This window comes from Grammomys surdaster, unplaced genomic scaffold (assembly GCF_004785775.1).
Source record: "Grammomys surdaster isolate TR1022 unplaced genomic scaffold, NIH_TR_1.0 139, whole genome shotgun sequence".
In the NCBI taxonomy this organism is placed as follows: domain Eukaryota; kingdom Metazoa; phylum Chordata; class Mammalia; order Rodentia; family Muridae; genus Grammomys; species Grammomys surdaster.
This window is the reverse complement of record NW_021604597.1, coordinates 16,000,158-16,026,171: the sequence shown is the minus strand read 5'-3', so window position 1 is coordinate 16,026,171 and position 26,014 is coordinate 16,000,158. Positions and strand designations below refer to the sequence as shown.

The 26,014-nt window shown below is 44.3% G+C and overlaps 1 protein-coding gene across 1 annotated transcript; it reads right to left on the bottom strand.

The window, feature by feature from the left end:
* Positions 1–1,361: 1,361 nt before the first annotated feature.
* Positions 1,362–24,689, bottom strand: Mfsd1 (major facilitator superfamily domain containing 1). The gene is made up of 16 exons (XM_028763546.1): positions 24,510–24,689; positions 22,618–22,670; positions 21,607–21,719; positions 19,898–19,940; positions 19,224–19,291; positions 17,079–17,187; positions 14,219–14,321; positions 12,526–12,624; positions 12,035–12,146; positions 11,288–11,344; positions 10,723–10,879; positions 7,286–7,383; positions 5,494–5,606; positions 4,918–4,965; positions 4,181–4,238; positions 1,362–2,882 (listed from the first exon to the last, which is right to left on the bottom strand). The coding sequence occupies exons 1-15, from the start codon at positions 24,667–24,669 to the stop codon at positions 4,186–4,188; spliced, it is 1,386 nt and encodes a 461-aa protein (XP_028619379.1). The 5' UTR covers positions 24,670–24,689; the 3' UTR covers positions 1,362–2,882; positions 4,181–4,185.
* Positions 24,690–26,014: the final 1,325 nt, after the last annotated feature.

The following is a 26,014-nucleotide window of genomic DNA, read 5'->3' as shown; positions in this document are numbered from 1 at the left end:
GGGTGTGCCCTTAGAACTGTGACCTTCTCATCCCTCTACTCACAGTCTTGTATTAGCTCTGCATCTTGACCTCTTGCTGGATTAGTTTGCTGCCTTCCTGGTACCTTCAAACCTAAACCTTGTCCCACTAGGAACCCTTCCCATACATGTCCACTCAAAAACTACTCTAAGTGTCTTAGGTACTTACTACAAGCTCCTCAAAGCAGCACTGAACTCACTTGCCTCCCAAACTGCAGCCCTGTCCTGTGCTCTCATTGGTCAATGAGCAGCACCTTCCATCCAAGCCAGAAATCTGGAAGGCGACTTTCATTTGAGCCTTTGTTTCTCACCACACCTCCCCAAATGGTCATACTTTGAGTTGGAGCTCCCAGCCATCCCTAGAATCTGTCTCTCCGTTCCATCCTGCTGACGCTGAAGTTCGAGTACTATCATCTCTCCAGCATCCTTGTTCCAGTCTACTAACCATTCTCCTGCCTCCAAATTTGTTCCCTCTAACTACAGTTTGTTCCCTTCTGTGAGGGTTTGTATAAGCTCACCCAGGGAGTGGCACTATTAAAAGGTGTGGTCCTGTTAGAGTGGGTGTGGCCTTGTTGGAGTAGGTGTGTCAATGTAAGTATGGGCTTTAAGACTCTCATCCTAACTCCCTGGAGGAGGAAAAGGAGGAGAAAAAGGGAAAGAGGAAGGGGGAGGGGAAGAAGAGGAGAAAGAGGAAGAAGAGGAGGAGGAAGAGAGGGGGCAGAAGGAGAAAAGGGAGAAGGGAAGGAGGAGGAGGACTCATTGGTTAGCCAAGTTGGACTTCAGTGTAATTGATACTTTGGTCTGTAGTGGGTTCCCCTCCCAGGGTGAAGAGTCATGTGTCTTGTACCTCCTCATGAAAACTCTCACTTGTTTTGCCAAATGGGTACAATACTAAGAGGCTAAAGCTGACACAATCCAGCATGCATCCCTCCCTTCTCTCCCTCTCCATCAACTTGTAGGTAAGTTGAAGCAGTTCTTGAACTCTGCACTCTTGCCAGTACTATCACAGGAAGAACTCTACCCATGAGCTGACTCTAACTTCCACAGACTGTACTTCCCAAAGCTGTGCCTCAGGGCCGCTCCTCTGGTCAGAAGCCTGTGTCTAACACTTGCAGGGCCCTGCCCTGGCTCATACACTACATACGGCTCTCAAGCTAAGATGGGAATGACTCCGTCAGTACATTATAAAGCCCAGAAGGAAGATGCTGCCTTAGAATATATATGATTGTCCAATGGTTTCCTAAGGTAAATATGAAATATAAGGTTCCTAAGCCAGAAGGCATGCAGCCCACCAACCCTTTTGGGATCATTTTATTTGTATTGCCATTTATCCGACAAACAGGTTATTCCAATTACTTTTTATTTTATAAATTATTCAAAAAGAAAGAAAAGTTGTTTATATACATTATGCTAGGCACTGGGATACATTCACTAATAAACCAGACAATGCCCCTGCTCTTGTGGAGCTGACAGTCTTAGGAAGAACAAATATACCCCAAACCCATGGTACCAAAAATTCCTGACAAACTGGAGTGAGCTAAAAAGGCACAGTATGAGTTTTCAAAGTTCATAGGTATCAGAAGTTGTATATGGCCTGAGTGTCCTGCGAAGTTTCTATGTTATAATGATTCTGGGCTGGAAACTAAGGTTTTTATTTAAAATCAAATGAAACCAGGGTGTGCACTAGAGAATACACTTTAAGAAAAGGAAATCAAGATGGACAACCCGTCAAGGCTCCCCACACTTGTGTGGACACACAATGGAAAGGCCAGCCAGTGCGGAGAAGCCACGTCACGTATTAGCATGTGCTACAAGAGCCACATGTAGTCAAAGCCTTGAAACTCACAGGTGAAGAATGCATAACTATAAACCCAAAAGAAAAGGAATGCATTTTCAAAGCAATGGCCCGAGGAGGCCAGACAGCGCTGGATCTTGGAGCTGGAGTCAGGGGACTACGAGTGGCCCCATGTGGATGCTAAGAACTGAACTGGGGGCCTCTTGAAGAGCAGTAAATGTTCTTAACCCACTGAGTCATGTCTCCATTCCCTTGATGCCAAAGCTTTAAGCATACAATGCTATGTACCACGTGTACCCTACCCCTATAAACCTATTCAATGAGACTCTACTTAGGACATTTTCTTGATTGCAGCTTTGATTCCTGGAGATTATCTTCCACAGAAAACTTGAAATTACTGTTGCAATGATTTAGAAATATAAGGAAGACATCAGGTATACCTTTTGCATTGGTTTTATGTGCTCATGTACATAGGTAGCCATCATAAACTGAAAGACACTTTTATTATCTTTAAGAAAAAGAAAGAAAAAAGTTCCAAAGGTTTGCTGCCCAGCAGCCATCACTAATGACATTCATAATCTCTAGTGGAAAATATGGAGCAACTACACACTGTTCTCTAGGATGTGGTGAGCATAGTTAAATGTCATTCTTGATTATGTATGTAACAGCCTTCTACCCCAGCCCCTTCCTCAGGTTTTGTGCACTTTTTTCCTTTTTCCTGCTATAATACAAAAGAAAGGCTACATTTGAAGGATGCACTTATTAAAAACCACCCCGGCAGAAGATGCAGACCCTTACAGAGGTCCTTACTGAACTTTGCCTGAATGTTCCAGATTCCCTAAACTGTTCATTGTTGACTAGAAATCTTTCATAACACATGGTTACAAAAGGCTTAAATAGTCTACATGAACCACTTTAAGTATATTTATTTCAAATATAAATATATTATCCACTCTATTATTTTTCTAAATGACTTTTTTAAAAAGAAACTCTTCCTGAAGGTTTCCAGTCAGCGACGAATGCTATCCCTGCTATCCCTTCTCACGGCACAGTCATTTCAGAGCTTTATCTGCAAAACATAACACAGGAAATTACCAAAAAAGCAGCAAAAAAAGACAGGAAGCTCCATGCAGTTTTTCAGAATGAAAAGTGTAACATCGTAAAATACATGATGGTGTTTCTGTTTCCTGACATTTCTAAGCATTTAAGTCATTAAGCTTCTTGTGATTCCAAGATGTATTTGCAAATATACAAATCATGTTTATTGGGGCAGTGGAGCACATGCGTGCAGGTGCCCAGGGAAGAGACCCTGGGTTCTCTGGAGCTGCTGTGCCAGTCACTCCTGAGATACCCAACATGGGCACTGGGAACTGACCTCTGAGCCTCTGTAAGGGCAGTATACACTTTTAACCACTGAGCCAGCTCTTTAACCTTTCAGTTCCAATTTTATAACAATTTTAAAAAAGAGTATTACTTTAAACAATACGGGCTGTTCTACCAGACTCATCCTATCCAAGTCTCAGAACTTAATAACCATTAAGGTAATGATAGGTACATTTACAAATAAATCTTTAAATTATAAGAAATAACAGGAAACAGAAATACCATCATATTTTAGCACATACATACAAAAAAATAACTTAAATATAATACTATAATCTTGAGAAAAGCAAACAGTATACAGATATCAAGATGTGAACTGGACACAGAGTCACCAGGGACAGAATGTAATACAGATGAGACTGCCCGTGAGCTTGTCTGCCGGGCACTGTCTTAATTGTTAACTGATGCAGTCCCGTGCACCAAGAGGCAGTATCATCCCTGCACAGGAGGTCCCGGGCTGTACAGGCAGGTAAGCACGAGCCAGTGAGAGGGAGCCAGCAAGCAGCGTTCCTCCACAGTTCCTGCTTCAAGTTCCTGCCAACTTCTCTCAATGACAGAATTGTAACCTGGAATAAACAGTTTCCTCCCCAAGCTGCTCTTAGTCAGAGCGTTTTAACCCAGCCCAGTATGAAAGCAGTAGTAGGGAAAGTTGAAATGTTATCTTAACCACTGTCAAAAAGTCCAGCTGACAGAGAGAAGGAAGGGCACACGCAGGCAACACCAGCACAGGGCAGGGCCATGATCCACGAATAAGCCCTGCACTGCCCGGAAGGCAACAAGTTCAGTTCCTTTTCTTTCTTTCATTTTACGTCTTGATGGTTATCTTAGATTTCCTAAAATAAGAATTGTGTACTGCTTTTTCCAGACCTAATTATTAGCTCTTAAAAATCAAGAAAGCAACTAATATCTTTAAAGTCCAAACTGAACTGGAAAAAACACTCCTAGTTAAGAGTTTCAATATCCAATCCCCCCTTATGTACTCACTCTGGCTAAGAAAGCTTCATCCGTTCCCTTTGTTTTGCAGAATAATTTAGATTCCCACCTAAAACATAAATGAACATAAGTCATTTTAAGTAATATGAATAATTAAAATCCAATCATACATACACATAAAGTGTGTGCAAGATAAAAAAAAAAGAGTATGTCCTATCATCATGCTTTAATTTTAGCTTTGTATTTTTAAGTGTGAAGGTATGTGTTGTTAATGAAAACACTGTGTTAGATGTTAGTGATACTGAAAATTAAGAAAAATTAAAACAAATCTATTTATACAGGCAACATTGTGTTATATACTCCATTACCTTCTACCATGTCCTTTAAGAATAGGCAATTAGAAAGATTAATACAGGCAATATCAAATTCTTATTAAGAAAAAGAAATACTCTAATGCATATTAACATGTACTAGTTTTAAAAATCTGTTATCTCTAATTCTAAATCAAACACGTTCAAACTTAAAAGTAAAAATTTTTACTTTCTCTTTTTTAGATATGAGAATATGAGGGTTTTGCTAATATTCATCTGAGACTTTATATTATCAAACACTGGCTTTCCTAGAAATGAGTTGCATAACGGCAATTCTAACGTGATGGTCCAAAACGTGTGATTATGAACTTAGGTTCCTGTCACTGAGACTGAGAAATCACTAACACACACTGAAGACAACACCGGCCCTCAAGACGATCCACCCGAGATGAAGAAGAAATCCAGAGAGCTGCTTACCTTGGGCACGGTTCACCAAATACAGACAGACCACAGCTAACAGTGACACTGAAAAACACAAGGCACACTTGTAAACGACGCCAATGCGATCCAACTCAAGCACAGACCAAGCTCCTCTTAATCGACATTTAAAAAAACACTGTACATTTTTGCTTCTGAGAGCCCTGAAGTGCCACAGTGCTTTTCCCCATAGGGAACCACTGCTGCTTAGCCCAGGAATGGCAGAGCTGGAGAACAGTTGAGGCCCTACAGGAGAGGGTGCCAACACACCCCCAGGCAGCACCCACCCTGACCCTCTTTCCTCTCTTCTTGTCTCCAGGACTACTGGCAGCTCTGCAGGGATTTCTATCTGAGAAAAACATGTGCTTTTACAAATGAACAAAATCAGAACTTTACCCTTAGCTTCCTAGAAGCCCAGAGCTACTTCAGAGACCAAGGCAGAGCTTGGCTTTCCACCCTTACTTGCTGAGGAACACTGTCTAGTGTACTTTAAACAATATGACAAAGCTCAACTGTAAAAACATCAACACTTTACTATGTTATAAGAAACCAAACACTGCCACATGACACACTCACAAGAAACACAGGCAATGAAGAACACCTCCAGAAGCAAGTATCCCCGCGTATCCAGTATCATGCCAGCAAGGATGGAGATGACGGCCAGCCCAAGGTTCTGAATAGACTGCATGCTACAATTTCCAGACACAGTAACACATCATTGTCAGAAGTCTTCATACACAGATTAACTTCACTATTAGTATCAGTATCCGAAACCACACGCTACTGGTGCTTTGAAAGACTTTCAATCAGGGAGCAAATGGATAGATTTTGGGCTGAGATGAGATTCTGTCGCCCTGGCTGGCCTGGAGCTCACTTTGTAGACCAAGTTTGCCTCACTTGACCAAGATCCACCTGACTCTGACTCTGAGTGCTGGGATTAAAGGTGTGCATCACCATACCCAGCAGATTGTGGGTTTTATCCTAGACTGTTTCTGCTACCAGACCATCTTATGGGTTATAGTTTACTCCACCTGTCTAGCTAGAGGCTTACCCTACTTGATGGCCAACTGTAACTACAGTTAACTAGACTAAGAAGCACCTAACAGAAAAGTACTATTCCAGCCATGTCATGTCTGAAGAGGAGTAACTTAAGTGGGAAAGACTTGAACATGGACCTCACCATCCCATAGGCTGGAGGCCTGGCTAGAATAGAAGGGTAGCGTGAGGCTGTTCTTGGTCGTCAACTGGACTGCATCTGGAATTAACTAAAACCCCAAAATGGAGGGCACACCATGAGGGATATTCGATTAATTTGAAGTGGGAAGATCCACTTCTAATCAGGATCTTTGCAGTGGGAAGACACACCTCCAATCTGAGCCACACCTTCTGCTGGAAGCCTATATGAGGACACAGATGATTGCTCTCTCCTCGCTAGCACGTCCATTCCTTCACTGGCATTAGAGTCTACTTCTTTGGCATTCTGGCATTTACTGAAGACCAACTGAGATATCCGGCCTTATCGAATGAACTGCTGGATTCCTGGACACAGACTGCCATTCATAGTCAGCCATTGTTGGACTTGGTGGCTTGAAAGAAAATGGCCTCCATAGGCTCACAGAGAGTGGCATTAATAGGAGGTGTGGCCTTGTCGGAGGAAGTATGTTTGTATCTCAGCTCTCTTCCTGCTGCCCGAAGATCAAGATGTAGAACTCTCAGCTCCTCAGCACCGTGTCTGCCTGTGTGCCTCCATGCTTCCCTCCATGACAAGGATAAACTAAACCTCTAAAATGTAAGCCAGCCTCAATTAAATGTTTTCCTTTATAAGAGCTGCCATTTGTCTCTTCACAGCACTAAAACCCTAAGCAATGGATTAGCTGGACCACAGCCTGTAAGTCATTTTAAAAAGTTTTTTTCTGTATATAGAGAGAGATGCATTCTGTAAATTTTGCTGCTTTGGGGAACCCTGACTAATAGAAGAGGAGAGGAAGAAAGGCCTCAGTGCAGACGTATGTATGTGTGAGTAGCACATGCCTGCACATCTGTCTGCCTGCTTCCTGGCTACCATGATGGAGCTGCCTCACCACAGGCCCAGAATCAATACAGCAAAGACCAAAATCTCTAAAACCAGGAGCTATAATGAGCCTTCCTCCATTGAGTTGTTTTCCTCAGATCACAATTAGGGAAAGAGAGCAGAAACGCCACACACAACACCTGCTTAAGTGGATTAACTGATGTTCCTAGCTATGTGCAGGCTCAGGGTCGTCCCAGAACTCTGGGCATGACTACATTAGAACACACAGGATGTTCCCGTAACTGATAACACAGCAGAAGGCATATGTATGATCTGCAGTTGAAACACAATACTTACAATCCATATGCAGTTCCCAGCTGGTGTTCAGGAACTAAGAATGCCACCATCGGCCACAACGCACAGGCCAGCAATGAGTAGGAAAACCCCAAGAGACACTAGACAGGAAGACAGAGCAGTACAGTATGTATCAGGTGACAGCGGATTTTCAGTGAAGACAATCAGTGGAAGTGACATCCTAGCTAAAACCGAGTACACACCTAGTTACTGTAATTAGACTAACACTTTAAATACAAAGCTCAGTCGTGGGCCTCTCTCAGTATCCTCCACTGTTCTAACCATTTTCACTTGTGACATAAACAGACAAAAACTATCTGGGCCACTGTCCAGTCAAAGGCACAGTTACCTGGCAAAAAGTTCTTACCCAAGTTTTCAGGCAACCTGATTTTCCTTAATTACAAAGGAAGTAATCACGGCAGCAGAGTGACTTGTTCTGCTGCCTCTGGATGATCAGTTCTAAACTAAGCAGCAGAGCGGGAACAGAACCGCCCTCACCAGCACTTGTCAGACTCTGTAAGGGTGCTTTTTCCTCACTACAAAAGGCACTAGCCAGGCATGGAGCTGGCACGCCTGTGGGTGGAGGAGAGCTGAGCCGAGGCCAGCCAAGGCTGCACGGAGAATACGAAGGTCACTGTAGCTATATATAAGCATATATAAGCTATATATAAGCAAGAATGTGTCTCAAGTTTTTAAAATAAAGTATGATTTGAATTTAAATTAAGTATTACATGTACCCATCAGACTGGTAAATATGAAATAATGCTGACACCAATACCAGCAAGGAAAATGGGCAGATCTGTGTGTTGCTGGCGAAGTTACAGGTGAGGAGTAAGTTTCTGTCACATCTGTCAAGATGACCACTGCACCGAGCCTCTACAGCAGCAGTGCTACTCCTAGGACCTGCAGGTCCCTATAGGCAGGCTTCCGTGGAACTGCCCACTGGCTCCATAACTACTGAAGATGTTCCTTTACGAACAATTAAGAGACACAGCACTCAGCCTGCACTTCCTGAAGACAACAAAACCTCCATGGAGTTAAGAGTCAAAATCAAATGAACAGACTTCCGGTTTGGGACCGAGCCTAGAGCAGGTCGCAGGCAGCAGCTCCGTACCCAACCGCAGAAAACCAAGAAAAACAGGGACTCCCAGGAGCTTGAACTCACGCAGCATCCCAGGTAAAATTGAATCACCCGTGATGCCTGCTATTAGAAGGTCTAACCCAGATGGACCAGAAGCCAGGAGCCTCGCCCTTACCCTCACCCCCTACCTTTTCCCACCTGCACAAGGTCCCCTGAAGCTGGGCAACTGCAAGATCCTGCTTGGCAACTGCAGATAGACTCAAAGCAGTGTACCATATCATCTGAAGAATAGCAGGGAGACCATAACTCAAGCAGTGTACCATATCTTCTGAAGAATAGCAGGTTGCAGTCCTCCTCACCCCCACGAATAACCAGGACCCGCCGGTCGGGTCAAGTGGCACCCAGACGTGGGGCTCGAGGCACGGACCCATCCGGACGGACCCTCATTGAGAGGATGTGCACACGACATCAAGATTGAGCAAGACAGAGATCATCGCCCGTGACCTGTCGTCCACGGAACCAGGTTGATGCTGCCATCAAGAAGGCAGTTGAAGTTCATTACCATCAGCTGAAAATTGCAGAGGATCCAGAAGTGAATCCGCAGGAGACTGACAAAGCTGTCAGCTCCCCTGCCTCCCCCTACGGTCGACCCCTAGACTTCCACGCCCTCCAGAAGGGTTCCTGGTATGCCTGGCTTTGCCCTCATTTCTCTCGCTAGAGAGCTTGGCCTCTTGATCACCACAACAAAAATTGGCTTTTTCCTAAACCAAGGCCACCCTTGATATGGCCGCTAACATTGGGGAGCCTTCCTTTATGACAATATTACACCCCAAACTGACAAATGGTTGGTAACTTGAACATTTACAAGAGACTAGGATGGCTGTGAGTTAGCCCAATGACGGGATTATTGTAGGTCCACTTCCCAGGGGCCCACCCAATGCAGCCGAAAAGGAGTGCATGGTGCTGGGAGTGGGTGCAGCCTACATGGCCTAAGACAGGGCTCTCACCCTCCTTTCACCCACATCAGAGTCCCTTGACGTTGCCCATCGTCGACAGCCTAAAGCCTTCGACCATCGATGTGACTCGTCTCACATCAGTGTTTTGGGGTTGTAAAACTTGTCTAAGACCCCCCATAATTAGACATCCAAATTCAAAACTCACATAGTTGGGATTGAACATAAGACGCCTTCTCTAACTAAACAGAGAAGGGGGAGATGCCAGAAGCCAGGACCCTCGCCCTTACCCTCACCCCCTACCTTTCCCCACCTGCACAATGTCCTCTGAAGCTTGGCAACTGCAAGATCCTGCTTAGCAACTGCAGATAGACTCAAAGCAGAGTACCATGTCTTCTTAAGAATAGCAGGGAGACCATAACTCAAGCAGTGTACCATATCTTCTGAAGAACAGCAGGTAGATCATAATTCAAGATAGTGTACCATATAGACCATGACATGTTTCAAGGCACAGGCCAAGAAGATTTTGTACTTTTCCACCACCTGGACCCTCTTACCCCCTCCCCTTGTAAAACATGCTATAAAAAAGCATTTCATGTTCAAAAAAAAAAAAATCTCAAAAAAAAGAAAGTAGTTATGAGTTAGATTTAATAATGTTAAATCACTTAAAGTCAGAAGAAAAATATTAAACATTATCTTTCTAAATAAAAAAAAAAAAAGATAAAGTTTTCAGTACAAAAACACCTAGCTCCCAACATAAAGAACAGAACAATTATGCAAAACATTTATTAGTAACAAGCAACAGAGGCCAACTAGTGTGTTTAACAGAAAATGGCTAAATGCACATGTCTCCCTTCTCCTGATTGGAGCGATCTATCACTTATCTATTCACTGTCAACTGGTCTGTCATTTAAGTGCAATCTATCTATATCTATTATTTACCTATCACAAATTATCATTTTTTAATGTATGGAATGTATCCATCCATTTTTATCAGTATAAACAGTCAATATTATCAATTGGTTATAACATATTCCTACTAATAAATTTGGTGATAAAAGTAAAAAAAAAAAAAAAAAAAAATCAAATGAACAGACACTGGGCTGGAAGACTGGCCACTTTTAATGGATGATTTATTTTAGGGAAGTTCAGAAAAGTAACTGGAAGTGATTAGAGACTATTTTATTTCAAATTCTGCTTCAGCATTGAAGATTCCCTATTAAATAAGCCAACTGACAAGCAAACTTTATAAATTAATAACTGACCATTCTTTTTTAAATAAACATTTACTTTGTCAAAATTAAAGTGAGGTCATGTCCCCATCAGCTGCCAGCTGGGGTTGGTGGGTGCAGCAAACATGGACTTGGGGTTCTCTCTAAAGCCCTCAACATCCCTCTCAACATTACCATAGCAATCCATGGGTTCCAGAAGGTGAAGGCCAGCATCATATGGGACACGAGGGTGGCAGCTACCGCATACAGGACCCAGATGATGTTCTTCCCAGTTTTATCCACCAGGAGTCCAAATACTGGGGACATGGGAGCTGATATGATATACACAACACTGCCCAGAGAGCAGAAGAATGTTAATAGAACACCATTAGAAACTAAGTATCAAAGCACTCCCCAAGACTACCAGAAACTAAGTATCTCAGCACTCCCTAAGACTATCCTCAAAGCAAAGCCTTGGCTCCTCTAATTTGGCACTCTTCCAAAATGAGAGCCAGAGAACAAAAACATAAAAATCATTCCAAGAATTCTTTGGGTTTTCTCTTTATGCAAAGCCAGACTGCTGGGATTTGGGTCTGTGGTATTGGGTATGGGGAGCTGGGGAGGGGGGCACTTTGGTGGCAGGGATGTGGTGGGGGGTTGGGGGGCTGTGGTCACACAATCTCTGTGGCCTCTCACATGTGACCTCTGCTTATGCATACATCATACATCAAAACAAGCACCTACAGATTACACCAAATACCTGTTAATTGCACTTGCTGACTGGGAAGAAAATCTGAATTTCTCTATGAAGAAAACTCTAAAAAAGAAAAGTGTGCACATTAGAAAGAACTACTTTGTTCTCAAAAAATAAAGAAAAAGTTAAACAATAACTCTTAACATTGAATAAGCTTTTCTTCCACTGTTATCTTCTATCCATCCTAAAGTGACCTGCTACAGCGGAAGTATTCAGTACTTTACTGACTGAACCGAGACTGGCTGACATATTTTCAGAACAGTAAATCGAAAAGCAGGCGTGCAGAGGTCCTTTCCCATGGAATAGGGTTCTTGCCATAAAGCGACTGTATAGTCTTGAAGGTTACAAAGACACAAAACACATCCCTACATAAGCACTCTCTGCAGCAGCCAATGACTGAGGAGAGATGCAGGCACAGCAAGCCAGGACCTGCCTTGATCCCTGAATCTGAGTCTGGCAGAAACTGTCTGAGATAGACAGCGCACACCCTCACTCACAGCAGGTGGCCTCCCGACCGACCCAAGAACAGAAAGAGAATTTTAAAAGTCTTTCTTCAAGAGGATAAAGAAAGTAGTAAAACAATGTTGAATCTGAAACTAAAAACGCCTAAAATACCCACTGTATCCCCGAATATAAGATAATAAATCTAAGTATACAGTGTCCACAGTAGGAAAATTAACTACAAAAACACCCACTCATTGATGTGATTCACCCTCATTACAATTTATAACTGGAACTCTAGGGAACACTCACTTGCCCAGCCCAATGAAAGGGAATACCGCCACGTAGTAGCAGACACAGATGACGAAGACCAGCAACAGGGGTAAGGAGAAGTCCTTTATATCCGTCAACTTAATGACTTCACCTTCAGAAAAGGAAGACACATTATCTCATAAACCTAAGTACCTGTAGTCATCATTAGTCATTATTTTTATTCATGTAATAATAACAAAAACACTTTTCCAGAAAATTCCACAAACATCATCTGTGAAGTACATTACCAAGTACTAGGAGGAAGAAAGCAGAACTTGGTACGATAGGAACTAGGATCATTTAACTAATAAACAAAACAAAGTCAAGAATGTACATTCTGCTAAAACATTAAAAGGGGGGATACAAACCAAAATGGGGACAAGCAGAAGTGGATCTGGACGCAGCATCAGGGCACTGTGCTGTGTATTCACGGTACTGTCGACTACCTTCAAAGGTCCCCTAAGTCCCACTCTACTTTCACGATGATGTACCTGTTTTTCCTTGTTCTTTATGAAGTATTTTCTCTGCTCTCCGATCCAAATAAGCAAGGGCCAAAGCACAGATTAGTGAAAGAATGCATGTTATACCCCCTAAAAAAAAAAGAGAAAGAAAGAAAAAAATGTTAGAAAGGTTCAGGGGCTTGGAGAAAGCGACCCACTGCATAAAGAGCAGCCGTGTGGCCACTGACAGGAAAGGCTGACAGGGCTGAGGAAAGCCTGCCGACGCCAAGTGCAGACACAGGAACAGAATGGCAGACACCCAGCAGGCAGACTTCATCATAGCTGTTTCTCAATAGAAGGTTGGCAATTAGAAGGAAAACACTGGAACCAAACACTCCAGTCCTGTAGACTGGGGAGAGTACATGACCAGCCATGGGAAGGTGAAGACAGACAGACCCTTGGGCTCAGTGTCAGCCAGTCTTAGCTGAATTGGTGAGTTTCCATGAGAGACATCATCTCCAAAACTAAGGTGGAGAATGATCATGGAAGACACCTAACATTGAGCTCTGGCCTCTACATGCATGTAACATGTTCACCTGTACACACATGTGCACAGAACAATGCAGACACATACATACATCACAGAAAGAAACAGCAGGAGAGGAACCGTTCTCTGACCTGTATGCTACAGAAGTAAGGAGAGCCAGCAGCCACAGATTCTACTGCTACCCCTGACGAGGTGACGGTGGACTGTGAGGCTCAGTTTCCCGTGTGTAACATGAGAAGTGCTCACTCAATGAAGTGTCTCTTCTACCTCCAAAACACTACATAATTCCACACATGGAGAAAACTGAATGCAAGTACAAAAGCTTACGTGAGACTAAGTGTTTGAGAAGGAGGGTCTGGGGTGGACAGCCTTGAGGTGAGATTCCTGTTAGCACTGGCCCTCCATGCCCTCTTGTAACCAGGCTGTGTGCATCAAGCCAATACAAGGGGTAAAAGATATGCAACTCGAGCCTTCACCTCACTGTGCCACGAGCCACGGTGGAGCCCTGTGAGAAGCCACTGACACAAGGGATGGACACTGCCACAGAGTCTGAGAATTTCTGCTGAGAGCAGCCTGGAAGGGACACATGGAGCTTCACCTTCTACTCGGTGACTCGCCACTCAGCAACTGGCACCACGGAATGGGCTCAGAGAACTTAGGGACAACAAGGACACACACAGTATGCAAAGACTCACAACTTTTCAGAACACTGAGATAAATCGTCTTGTCCTAGATAAACTAGTTATGGGCAGTGAGGAATGGACCCAGGTTCCTGGCTCTCAACTCAGTGGGCTTTGCACTGTCCCACACCACATCGATCCAGTGTCCTGGCAGAGTCCGAGCAGAAGGACCCAGTCTTCCCCCTGCCGCCTGCTCCTGTGAGTCACCTGGGCACACTCCCTGGCTGACCTGCCTTCACACAACACAATCTCCTTGAACATACAATATGGAAGTGACCACACTGAGGAACACAGGGGAGAATCAGATGCCCCTTCAGAAATGGCAAAAGACATGCAAACAAGGCATATGACTGTCTTTTTCTAAACAGTCAAAATAACTAATGAACTGCGGAGGGAAAACCCTGTAACCTCCAAGGACAGGAGTCTGGCACTGGGCCCAGAGTTCTTGCCTGTTTGGCACATCTCCTACGACAAACCCTCAAAAGGGACAAGACATGGGATACGAGGAGTCACTCACCAATCATAAGTGTCACGCCCAGGGTCATGTGGCCAGCTGAGCCCAGTGATGCTTCAATCTTCCCATACAGCCAGCCCATGAGGTTCATGTTCACCGTGCTTCCCTGAGGAAGGAAAACAAACAGGTTCCTCCATCACTAACACTGGGGGAAGTTTACTCATAGTGCCTTAGTGTAACCAGAATCCAGATTACACAGAAGATAATTTGGTTAGACTGAGGGTGGAAGACGGACCTCTAATCCAGATCTCTGAGGTGGAAGACCCACCTCTAATCTAAGCGAGACCTTCTGCTGGAAGCCCATGTAAGGACATGGAAAAAAGCAAGATCTTGCTCTTTACCTGCTTGCCCTCACCTTGCTAGCAAGTCCATTCCTTCACTGGCATTAGAGCCAGCTTCTTCAGGATTCCAGCATCTACTGAAGACCAGCTGAGACACCCAGTCTTCTTTCTGAACAACTACTGGATTCCTGGACCTTCCTGTCATAGCCAGCCACTGTTGGGTTAGCTGGATTGCAGCCTGCAAGTCATTCTACTAAATCCCTTTCTATAAACAGATTCATTCTATAACTCTTTAGAACTCTGTATATGGATGTCCTCTGAGGATTTAAAAGACGTATTCCATTCCCAGTGCACTCTCTCTGCCTCCTACTAACAGATGAAGATGGGAGCTCTCCAACGTTCCTGCCACCATGTCTTCGCTCTGCCACCAGAGGCTCTAATCCTGACACCAAAAGCTCAATTGAACACTTTCTTTTATAAGTTGCCTTGGTCATGGTCACAGTCGTGATGGGGTTGTTACAGCAATAGAAAAGAAATTAGGAGCAGGCTAGAGATGAGAGATCATGCGATCCTGGGTAAGCCTCCCTCTGCAGTCCTGAACTGCAACTCTGGCTAGTTTCCACAAACCAGACAGTCACACTCCAGCAATAGGCCAAAACAAGATGGGTCTGAGACGGACTACTGGCTGTACAGTAAGACATCCTCAGAAGACGGATGTGGTATTCTGGTACATCCAATAGCATGTGCGGACCAATATGTCGGAGGATGGAAGGAGGTGGAGCACAGGATGACACCAATGTTCTGTACAAGAGAGTAGCCCTTGCTGAGGAGAAACTCCTCAAGAGCTTATCTGAAGAATGGTGGGGAGAATATGAAGAACTGGGTACAGCTAAGTTCAGTTCAGGGAAACTGGACAGCCTGTGTGAGTCAGGAATTGAGGTGAAAGGCCTGGACAGAGACAGCCAAGGGAAACTCCGAGTACACGTGAGGAATTCAAGGGAAAGCCCAGACAAGTGTCACGAACATGGAAACAAGGCAATGCTATTCAATCTCACAAAACTAGGTAAGATCTCGGAGGCTCTGAGTACTGAAAGAGATGAGATACCAAAGTCACGGCCTAGAGCTGTCACGTTTACAGCCATGATTGGAGAGAGAGAGGAGTATCTGACGGAGGTGTGAGATGAGGCCAGGCCTGAGTCTCAGGAACTCACAGGAGGAGGGTGGAGGGAAGTATTGCTCGGCTGGGAAAGCAAGCAAGCTTCCCAGCAGTGGCAAACCCCTCAGCATAGCTGCCGCAGTGCTATCACCTGGCTCAGTGCTTGCTGAAACAGTGAGCTTAAAAGGAGCAAATTATGAAGGAAAATCAAAACAATACTCAACCTCCGCCCCCAGCCATAGCAGGGTGGGGTACTTAAGATCTCCTGTCTCACAGGACGTGTTAATCAAATCACTAGAGCTCCTGGGTACCCTTCTAAGACAAAATATAAAACACCACAATCACGTCTCATTCTAAGCACCAGGAGTCTGGCTGACGGAGAGAAGTCCAATGAGATGTGAGCATCCTGGTGAGGAAGCCAGACCTCCTGGGAGATGGATTAGATATGGAAAAAACCATGCCTGATCAGGAACTGAAGAGCCATTGCATGTCAGCCACAAACAATTAATACTTGGTGGGGGGTTGGGGGGGACAGTCAGTAACGGCCCTTTGTGAGAAAAGGCTTCATCTGTGTGACGTGGAGCATCAGGAGTGTGTGGTGTTTCACGCCTTTAAACTCATCACTCTAAAGGCAGAGGTAGCAGACTTCTGTGAGTTCAAGGCCAGCTTGACCCACACAGCAAGTTCCAGGCCAGCCAGGACTCCATGGTAAGGCTGGGTTTTTTTGTTTGGTTGGTTTTTTTGGTTTTTTTGTTTTTTTTTTTTTTAAAAAAAGTTAACTGAGGGAGAATGGGCTGCCCCACTGCAGAGTGAGCTTCCTACCAATGGAAATGTGCAAGTAGAACATACATGGATGGATGGATGGATGGATGGATGGATGGATGGGTGGATGCATGCATGCATGCATGGAGAGATTTTTGAAGCAAGATACAAAAAATGGGTGAGAAATTAGGCAAGCTTTATTCAGACACTTTGAACTGTTTATTGAGTGCTTCACTAAGACAAAATAAATGTCAGTCTAAGTACTAGAGAATTATACACAAACAGGGGCTAGGCGTGGCTCCATGGTCAGAGTGCTTTGTGCAATCAGGAAGATAAGAATTCAGATCACAGCTCACATGTAGCAAGCCAACTGTCCCTGCATGCCAAATAACTCAGATCTGTGGAGACAGGAGACTGCTGCCTTCAAATGAACAAGTGGAGAGTGACGAAAGAGGTCACCCAATGTCCTCTTCTGACCTCCGCATGCAGAGGTACCACACAGACACACAAGCAAGTATTTTTTAAAAAGATCCATAGACATCACTGCCTACTTCTTCACATCCAAGTGTGCCCTTCCATACTTCTTTCTATGACTGAGGAGATCATGACAAGACTCAGTCTCCTGCTTCCTACTGGGCCCCACCACATCCATCACCATACTTACAATTCTGGCCATGCTGAGTTGAAGTCCAAACACCAGGTTTAATTCTTTCCCTTTAAACCAACTCACAGCATATGTATTCTGGGCAACTGCTAAGGACTCCCCACCAATCCTAAATATGGGAGAAGAAAAGTCACAGCTTTGAAAGAAATCCCTGTTAGCCATCTTCTTCCTCCCAGAGAGAAGTAGGATTTCCATCTCCTCTTGAATGGAGGAGGGCTTAAGTGCTTCAGCCAGTAAGACACAGTGAAGCAAGACTGTGTGACCATGAGCATCCCAAAGATAGCAACTGCCATTTCAGTCCAACGCTCACAGCTGGAGTCCTACGCTACTTTGTAGGAAGCGGAAGCATAACCACCCTCACACTACCAGAAGCAAGCCACACAAGAGGCACTGTTTGAAACTAAGCATGCTCTCCTGGGACCCCAGCCTGAGTATCTAACATGCAGAACAAGCTTTCAGACGAATCCAGCCTCCGGCCTTACAGGAATCGTTGCAGCAGAGATCCCAGAAATCAGGACACAGACAACCCATCCACACACTCTAAAATGTGATTACTATTTCCTATTGTGATGTGCTGGAGTGATTTGGCATGCTGAATTAATTAGTAACAACAGGCAATGAGAGGAGCTACACCATGTGTCCTAAGCAAAGCACTGACGTGGAGGAGAGTCCTTCATTCACATTTTGTACAGATGGAAACTCATTTTCAGATCAATGTGAGAGGCTCCTGCAGAGTCAACATTCGTCTACTACTTGGGTTTTAACTTTCCTTCACTTAGTTCCACATACTTATCACTACCCCTTGAGATCCATTTCATCCCTCAGTCCCTGCCACGGCTCAGTCCTAAAAGGCATCTTCCCTCTCATCTACACGTCAGTCCCCACACTTCTTCTACATGGCCCCACTTCACCCATGTGGCCATTTAACCTCTTTCGTGCTCTTATATACACTCTGTGTCCTTTGGGGAGGTGCTACATCCATCTACATTGCCTGGTGCCTCTGGGAAAAAAGACTTCTTTCTGTGTACTGTATCACTCAGAGTAGGATGGTCAAGATTGGAACAGACACTGAAATGTACATAGGGAAGTCACCCTAGAGATTCTCTGCTAATTCAAGACACCTCAACAGGGAGCAGAAAGACATACATGGCACTCCCTTCTGAAGAGATCATTACAAGACTCAGTCTAGTAATGAAGAAGATGCCCAGAGTAACCAATCTAGAAATTGACGGTCTATACTTTTGTGAATGGGATTTAAATACGTTTTCAATATAATCAAGCTTTAAAAGCTCAGGAGAAGCATCATTTCTGAAGAAGCTTAAAATATTCAAACTCTACAAGCTAACCAGGATCACTAAAAAATTAAGTATCAGTTAAATCAACTAAGAAGCACACTTACATAAATAGGCTACATTTCAAAGATCTGAACTAATTCCTCACTATAGGTCCAAGAGTAGAGTTCTGTGAGAATTCTGAGAGCTTGTAAGAAAACAAGCCAAGAGTCTTGTGACTTTCATTTCTTTAAAAGCACAATCATGTTCTTGGAATGTGTTTCTGTGTCCCTTCCAGGTGTGATAGGAGTGAGTTTACTTCATTACAGCCAGCTGTTGCTGTTTATTCGCCTCTAGAAAAACATGTCTTTGACCACATGTGGCTTATCCTTGTGACTGTACACTTTACTTTACTCATGTGACTCTTCTTAAGACTCAGAGAATAAACTTCCTGATGCTCTGAATAAAGTTGGCTATTCCACGAGGCTTTAGTCTGCCTCACTTATGGGCTTCACTCTCCCAGGTCCTATGGCATCTAGAGCAGTAAACACCTCACAAGAGACAATATAAAGCACTAGAAGGGCCGGGTGGTGGTGGCTCACGCCTTTAATCCCAGCACTTGGGAGGCAGAGGCAGGCGGATTTCTGAGTTCAAGAGTTCGAGGCTAGCCTGGTCTACAGAGTGAGTTCCAGGACAGCCAGGGCTACACAGAGAAACTCTGTCTCGAAAAAAACAAACAAACAAACAAACAAATAAAAATAAAGCACTAGAAGGGTGGGTGAGTGAGCTGGCTGAATATGGAAGGCCATAGCTTTAATCTCAGCATTGAAGGTCCTTAATAAACATGCTAAGATAACATGAAATTAAAACTTACCCAAACACAAACCTTCCAAGCTCCATCAGCCAAAAAGCATTAAATATACCACCCAGAGCAAATATAACCTGTAATATGAATAGTAATAAAAAATAAACTCAGGATACTCAAATGGAGTAAGTAACATGACAAATCCTCATTTCCACAACACTTTCACTAGCCTGCACTAATAGATATGAGAAATTAAAATACTAATGTTCATGCATTTAGCAGGACTTCTAGTCACCAGGAGGAAAGCCTCCAGTGTATCTGGGAGGGATCTTTTGGGTAAGATTAACCCACATGCAAATACCCACCCCAATGTGCGTGACACCATTCTATGGGCTGAGCAGCATAAAGAAGAGAGTGAGTGTGCACCCGTCACTTCCTGTTTTCCTGACTGCAGGCACCATGTGACCAGCTGCTTCATGCTTCCACCATCGTGCCTCCCCCTCAAGCAGAGGGCTGAACAAACCCTTCTCCCTCCTTAGTGGCTTCTGCCAATCACAGCAATGAGGAAGTGACCAAGATAGTGTAATTTACGGTGTAAAATGAATTATAGCACATGGCCATTCATGGGCCTGATTAATTAATGAATTAATCCATTCATTCAGCGTATTTTTTCTAAGGGAATTAATTAAATAAGACTGCAACATCATTATCAAATAATGAATAAATATTTTGGCTTTTCTTACCTGTCCAATGCAAACAAAGCAGCTAAAAATAACTGTGCCCCATCTGAGTGAGAGAGAAAATGTCATTTCTTCACATTATTGCCGGTAATCACAGAATCCTATACTAATAACCAGTTTGGGTTTTCTTTTCCCATTCTGCATCCAAGGAAGGTGAACAGTCATCTGCAAACTTCCAGAGCCAAATGCTAACATACAGAAGTCCAGTGTTCTGACAGGATTCCAGAGGTTCATCAATGGCACAGGATCATCACCTCTTAAAACTTAAACAATCTTCACCAAGTTCTCATTTAGGAATGGAAATTCTTTATCAAATTTCTACTCAGAGTGTAGAGCTGAAGGCGAGTAGGAAGGCTCAGTAGTTCAGACCACGCGCTACTCTTGAAGAAGACCCAGGTGCAGGCAGCTCACATCTGCCTGTAAGTCCGGCTCCTGGGGATCAGACGCCTGCACTGGCCTCTGTGGCGCCTCCATACGTGACATGTGTGCATGTGCACACAAATAAATCTTTATTTTACTAACTTAGCATTGATTCCAGGAAACTCTACTAGATAATTCTAAGTTGGCTGTACTTCTTCTTGGTAACTAAAAACTACTTTTAGAAGACAAGTCTATGCCAAGTTAATGAGTTAGTTACAGGCCCAACTACAGTTTGTTAATATTTCACCAGAGCCGCAAAACAGCACAATTAGAAGACTCTTCAAAAGTCATCAGAGCCAACTGCATTTCTGAAACTAAAATTCCAAGTCCTTGGAAACTCATGGCCTGAGTGTTCTCTAAAACCGGAAAACCCAATGTCCCAAGAAGATTTCTATCACTCCTATGAAAAGGAGTTCCTCCTGCATATAAGTGGAATTAGTGTCCCTCAAAATTCAGCTAATTCTATCCCTTGAGACCCAGTAAAATCTAAACACTTTCGTAATAATCAACTGTTTAAGATTCTTAAAAGCAAATGCCCAAATCTATGCACACGAGGGTATCTCAACCCTTATCCATCAGAAAGGGTTAAAGCCACTCAGCAGCTCCATTTCTGCCTTCTGAAGAAAGCCCCAGCTGAGGTTCCCTGAGGTTCACTTGAAACACAGCCAATGAGAAAGACGAAAAGTGACAAAGCTCTTGGCACTATTCCTCTTCAGCATCAAATGACCGTGGCCACAAAACAAAAAGTTCAATGGCCAAAGATGGGCAGAAACAGAGGGGGTGGGGAGAGGGGATGTCTTAAATCTTACCAGAGCTGAGGGATGTATCTCCACCTATGTGCAAAGACTTTACAACTCCACCTCTCATTTAATCCCTGTAGAAGCTTGTCAGGTAGGAATCACTGCCCCTACTGAGCAGGGAGGAAGCTGATGCTTAGGAAGCGCTAAGTGTTAGCATGACAGGGACTTCACCAAGTGGCAGCAAGAGGACTCACACATGATTCGTCTAGCCCAATTTAAGAGCAGAATTTACCTCTGGAAACTGATGACCTTACCCCATCAACAACATCTACTAGATCTGACCCTAATTAATAAACCAACCAGGCTGCAAGGATCAAGTCTAGAGCCAAAACCAATCTTTAAAAACAAAAACCAAATCATTTTGACCACCATATGTCAATTCACAAGTCTATTCAGTTCTTTGAAGAAGAACTTCAACCCATTCCTACATTCTAATAACCAGGCTAAATTTACCCACAATTTAACTTTTTTTTTTTTTTTTTGCAAGCTTACCTTATTCCAAATACTCGGTCTATCAGAAAGCCACCCAAGAAACACAAAACTACATTGGGCCAGGAATACCAGGCATACAGCAGCATGAACTTCGTGGTATTCACCTGCATGTCCTAGATAGGGAGAAAAGAAAACTTTTTTCCATACAAGCTCTGCAATAAGCAAATCAGAACAAGATGTGGTGACAACTGTGTTTCTGTACAGGGTATGTTTCTTAACCATTTGTGAACTATTTACTTCCTTGAGACTCTGAAAGCTACAACCCCTGCCCTTAGAACAACAGCCACACCTGGGAACATCTTAAGTCCACATACTCTTCCTCCAGCCTCATGGACTCCAGGACCTGTCACTGATATGGGGGCCAACTCAGTCCTTTTCTACCTCCTATCTTTTTCCTTCGTCATTTCTGCCTGCATTATAGACTCCTCCCAAACAGGAAGAATCACCCTTGCCTAGTCTTAAAGACGATACCCTCTTTACCGCCTCGTAGAATGCAAAGGACAACCTGAGCATTTTTCCTCTGCCTAATGGTTAAAAAAATTGCACATACTGATGGTCTAAATGCCCAAGAAATGACAGATATAATTTAACAATTCAAAACCAGACTAAGAATGCAGACAGGGCCAACCCTCAGCAACCAGTATCCACAGTTATAAAAGTAAACAACGGCAAAGCTCATCTAAGAAGGCCAAAGCTGTCCCACCACTCACTCAAGGTTCAGAGGAGTGTACAGTTCCAACCAACACTAGCACTTCTGGTAATACACTGGGCGGAGTCCATAATTGTCTATCTAAAGAATAAAGCCATCTCAAGTCATGTATATGTTATTCATGTGTTCCTTAGGGGAGCAAATTTGATCCCAGGGACTCTGCAGCTTGTGGGTCTAATAACACACACTAAAAGTGAAAGTGAACATCTCAGATGGGGCACCCCAAGAGCTCACTCTATCTCAGCATCTATAAGTCAGTACTCCAAAGCAAAGCAGCACAAGAACGCAGAGAATCGACTCACCCGTTTAACCTGAGTCTGAAGGGCCGCAGGGTTGTCATAGCAGAAATAGCTGCCTAGAAAAGACAGAGCACATATTTCATTCAGAATGATGTCTACATAAAAGTTTCAAGCTATAACTCATAACTAGTAACTCCCCCGTGGTGTTTAAGGTTTACTATGGCTGACACGATGAAAACAGATTTTTTGCTTGTTTGTTTTACACCACTTCCTAATCTACCATCTGAAAGAACTTCCACAATTTAGTGGTGTGCATACACAGCAAACACCAGGAACTTGATTAAGAGGTCAACATCAACTGGTTTTAATCATTTTTGGTTTTTTTTTTCATCCTTCCCATGCTTATTACTGTATTAACACCTTCATGAAATGGTTGCATTTTCCTTACTTAAAAAAAAAAAAAAATTCTACAAGTATCCTCTACAGGTGCATGTTAGCTGTCCTCACTTTTCTCAAAAGCAAAGTGAACTTCAGCTATTCAAACCAAACCAGTATTTGAAATAAATTCTGATCCTGCAAACAAACAAACAAACAAAAGCAAACAAAAAAATACCCAGGAGCAAATAACTGAGTGAATATGGCGCTAGAAACAAGAACAGCACAACCGGGAGTCTAAGGGGTCAAATGCAAAACAGCAATGTCTCCTGGGAGCGAAGAAAACTGACAGACTTGAGGAGGCCCCAAGGTAACACTGCCCGTTTCCCTGCCGCCTCTGTAAATACACAAAGCTAACAAAGCTATGGGTCCAAAGGTGTCTCGAGAAGGCGGCTAGAGAGGCAGGACTCTGGTTTCTCAAACCTGAACTTTCAGCCCAATCTACCTACCAAAAATAAACTGTCAGCTTGAGTAGGGACAATTTCTTCAAGTGTTTTGTCTATGCTTACTGGTTATTGATTCTAAACCTAGAAACTTCTGCTTCAGGATTTAGCTGCTTATAAGAAATTCAGTATCATGGTTGGTTGGTTGGTTGGTTGAGACAAGATCTCATTTTGATCCGGGCAGTGGTGGCGCACGCCTTTAGTCCCAGCACTTGGGAGGCAGAGACAAGTGGATTTCTGAGTTCAAGGGGGAAAACCCAAGGAGGAAAACAAAACAAAACAAAACAAAACAAAACAGATCTCACCTTGTAGCCCTGGCTGGCCTCTCTAACTCACAGGGATTCACATGTCTCTGTTTTCCAGTACTGAGATTAAAGAAGGGCACCAGCACCACCACTATCAGCTCAATACCACGTTTTAAAGCAAATGGATGCCATCTTGCCAAAAATAAAGAAACCAGAGCCCAGAGTATCTTTTATACACCAGGAGCATGTATTTCTAATCTGATCCTCTAAAAACACACTTTCAGGCCAAGCACGAATCCGAACAGTTTCAATGTAAACTAAAAACTGAAACACAGGAGGGAAGGATGTCTTTAAAAGTATCTAATGAAAGTGTTTTCCGAGGAATCAGATTTCATAAGTGAAACCAATTTAACAAGTGCGGTCCTGCAGGACTGCCTCATACAGGAAAGGTAAAAGAAGCCTACTAAGGTGCACTTAGTGGTGAACACTATCCAAAGCGGATCCGAGCTCTAAAGAAATGCAAAGGAAAGCACTGGAGGTGGGAGGGGTCGCCTGGAGAGGAAGGAAGAGGGACTTAGTCACGCTCTGAAACTGCCGCCGAGCAATGTTCAGAAACTCTCCTCAGCACGGCGCTCCGGGAGAAAGATCTGAGATTCCTTCTCCTTTGCGTCCCCAGGGAGGAGCTGCTGCACTCGGGGGATTGGCAGGAACAAACGTCACCTCCCTCCCGACACTTGGAAAAAGCGGGCTCCCAAGTCCCGGCAGCAGCGCGGATCCCGGGACGCGAACTCCGGAATCCCTCTCTCATCTGCCCCAGCCCAACCTGGCTCACCGAAGCCCAGGAAGCACATCAGCGACAGCACCACGAGCCGGTGCGCCAGGTGGCTGGGGTCGCAGAGCGCTGGCAGAGCACGAGGGGCGCCCTGGACCGCGCTGTCTGCCTCGGGGCGGCCCCCGAGCAGCGCCTGTTCTTCCCCATCCTCGTCCTCCATCAGCTCGCAGCCTAGAGTGGAGCAGGAAGCAAAGGCAGGGCGGCAGCGGTCACGTGGCCGCGCTCTCTCACGTGACTCTCCCGGGTCCTTCCTCGCCGTGCTCACGTGAACGGCTGCTCACGTGGTGGCTGGGCTCGTGCGCTGCTTTGCCGCTGATGGGGTGGAGGTGGGGCGGGAACGGGAGTAGGCGACCCGACTATATCAGATAGATGGGGTCCTCATCAGCATCTGATTTAAGACCAGTAGGAAGTGCTGGTGCAGAAGTTCTGGTGGAAGGCTTGGCCTGAGCGGCCTAGGGTCCGTCTCACAGCTGAGTCCTCCCCTCCGTCACTTGGTCAACTCCCCACGCTCCCCTGCCTGACGAACAACATCTGATGTACCTGGCACTTATGTGCTAGAAAAGAGGACAAATTCTCTCACCTCAGAATATAGGTGAGAGAATTTACTCAGATGGGCAGAAACTAATCATGTGGGTGGATGGATGTATATATAACTGCGGCTGAAATGGGCATTGAATTCCTCTAGGATTTATACGTTTATAATTACACGTTTATATTGATCTTGGAATAAGAAGTCGAGTAAAGTAGAAACACGAAACGTCCTAAATGAGGAGCCATTCAAAGATGTCCAGCAGAGTTTCGAAACCACTAGGTTTAATTTTGAGAAGCCTGATTTGGCAGCACAGCCTTCTACCCTACTTGCAGTAGAATTTTGAGTAGCAAGGCTAGGTGCTAAATAGCTGTCAAAGATGCCGCAGAAGCGAGAGAGGCTCAAAGCTGATCTTGGCAGGTCAATAGGTATGGCACCAAAGAGCTTCCAGTGACTGCTTACAAAGTAAAATGGGAACGTGTTTAAACAATAGCACATGAGGTTTGAAAGAAGAGAAGGGCTTTTGAGTGTCTCCTAGATTTCCAGCTTGGGCCCTCCAAAGACATCCAAATATAGGGAATGGGGAAGCAGAGAGACTGTGTCAGAGAAATACGGTTTGGAATGTTTGTGCATAGCCTGCTTTCTTCCTTGCATTCCCCTGACTAATACTGTGCTTGGTCAGCACAGTGGTCGTACCCCACCTTGGACTTATTCTTTCACTCAGCATCAGCTGTGCTACAGTGAAGGGCCTAGACCACCATTTTACACTCCTTGGCTTTACGGAAAGGATAGATTACTGAGTGTCTTGTACTGGCTAGTTTTACGTCGACTTGACACAAGCTGAAGTCATCTGAGAGGAGGAATCCTCAGTTGAGAAAATGCCTCCATGGAATGGGCCTGTAGGCAAACCTGTAGGACATTTTCTTAATTAATGATTGTTGGGGAGGGCCCAGCTATCCTTGGGTTGGTAGTCTGA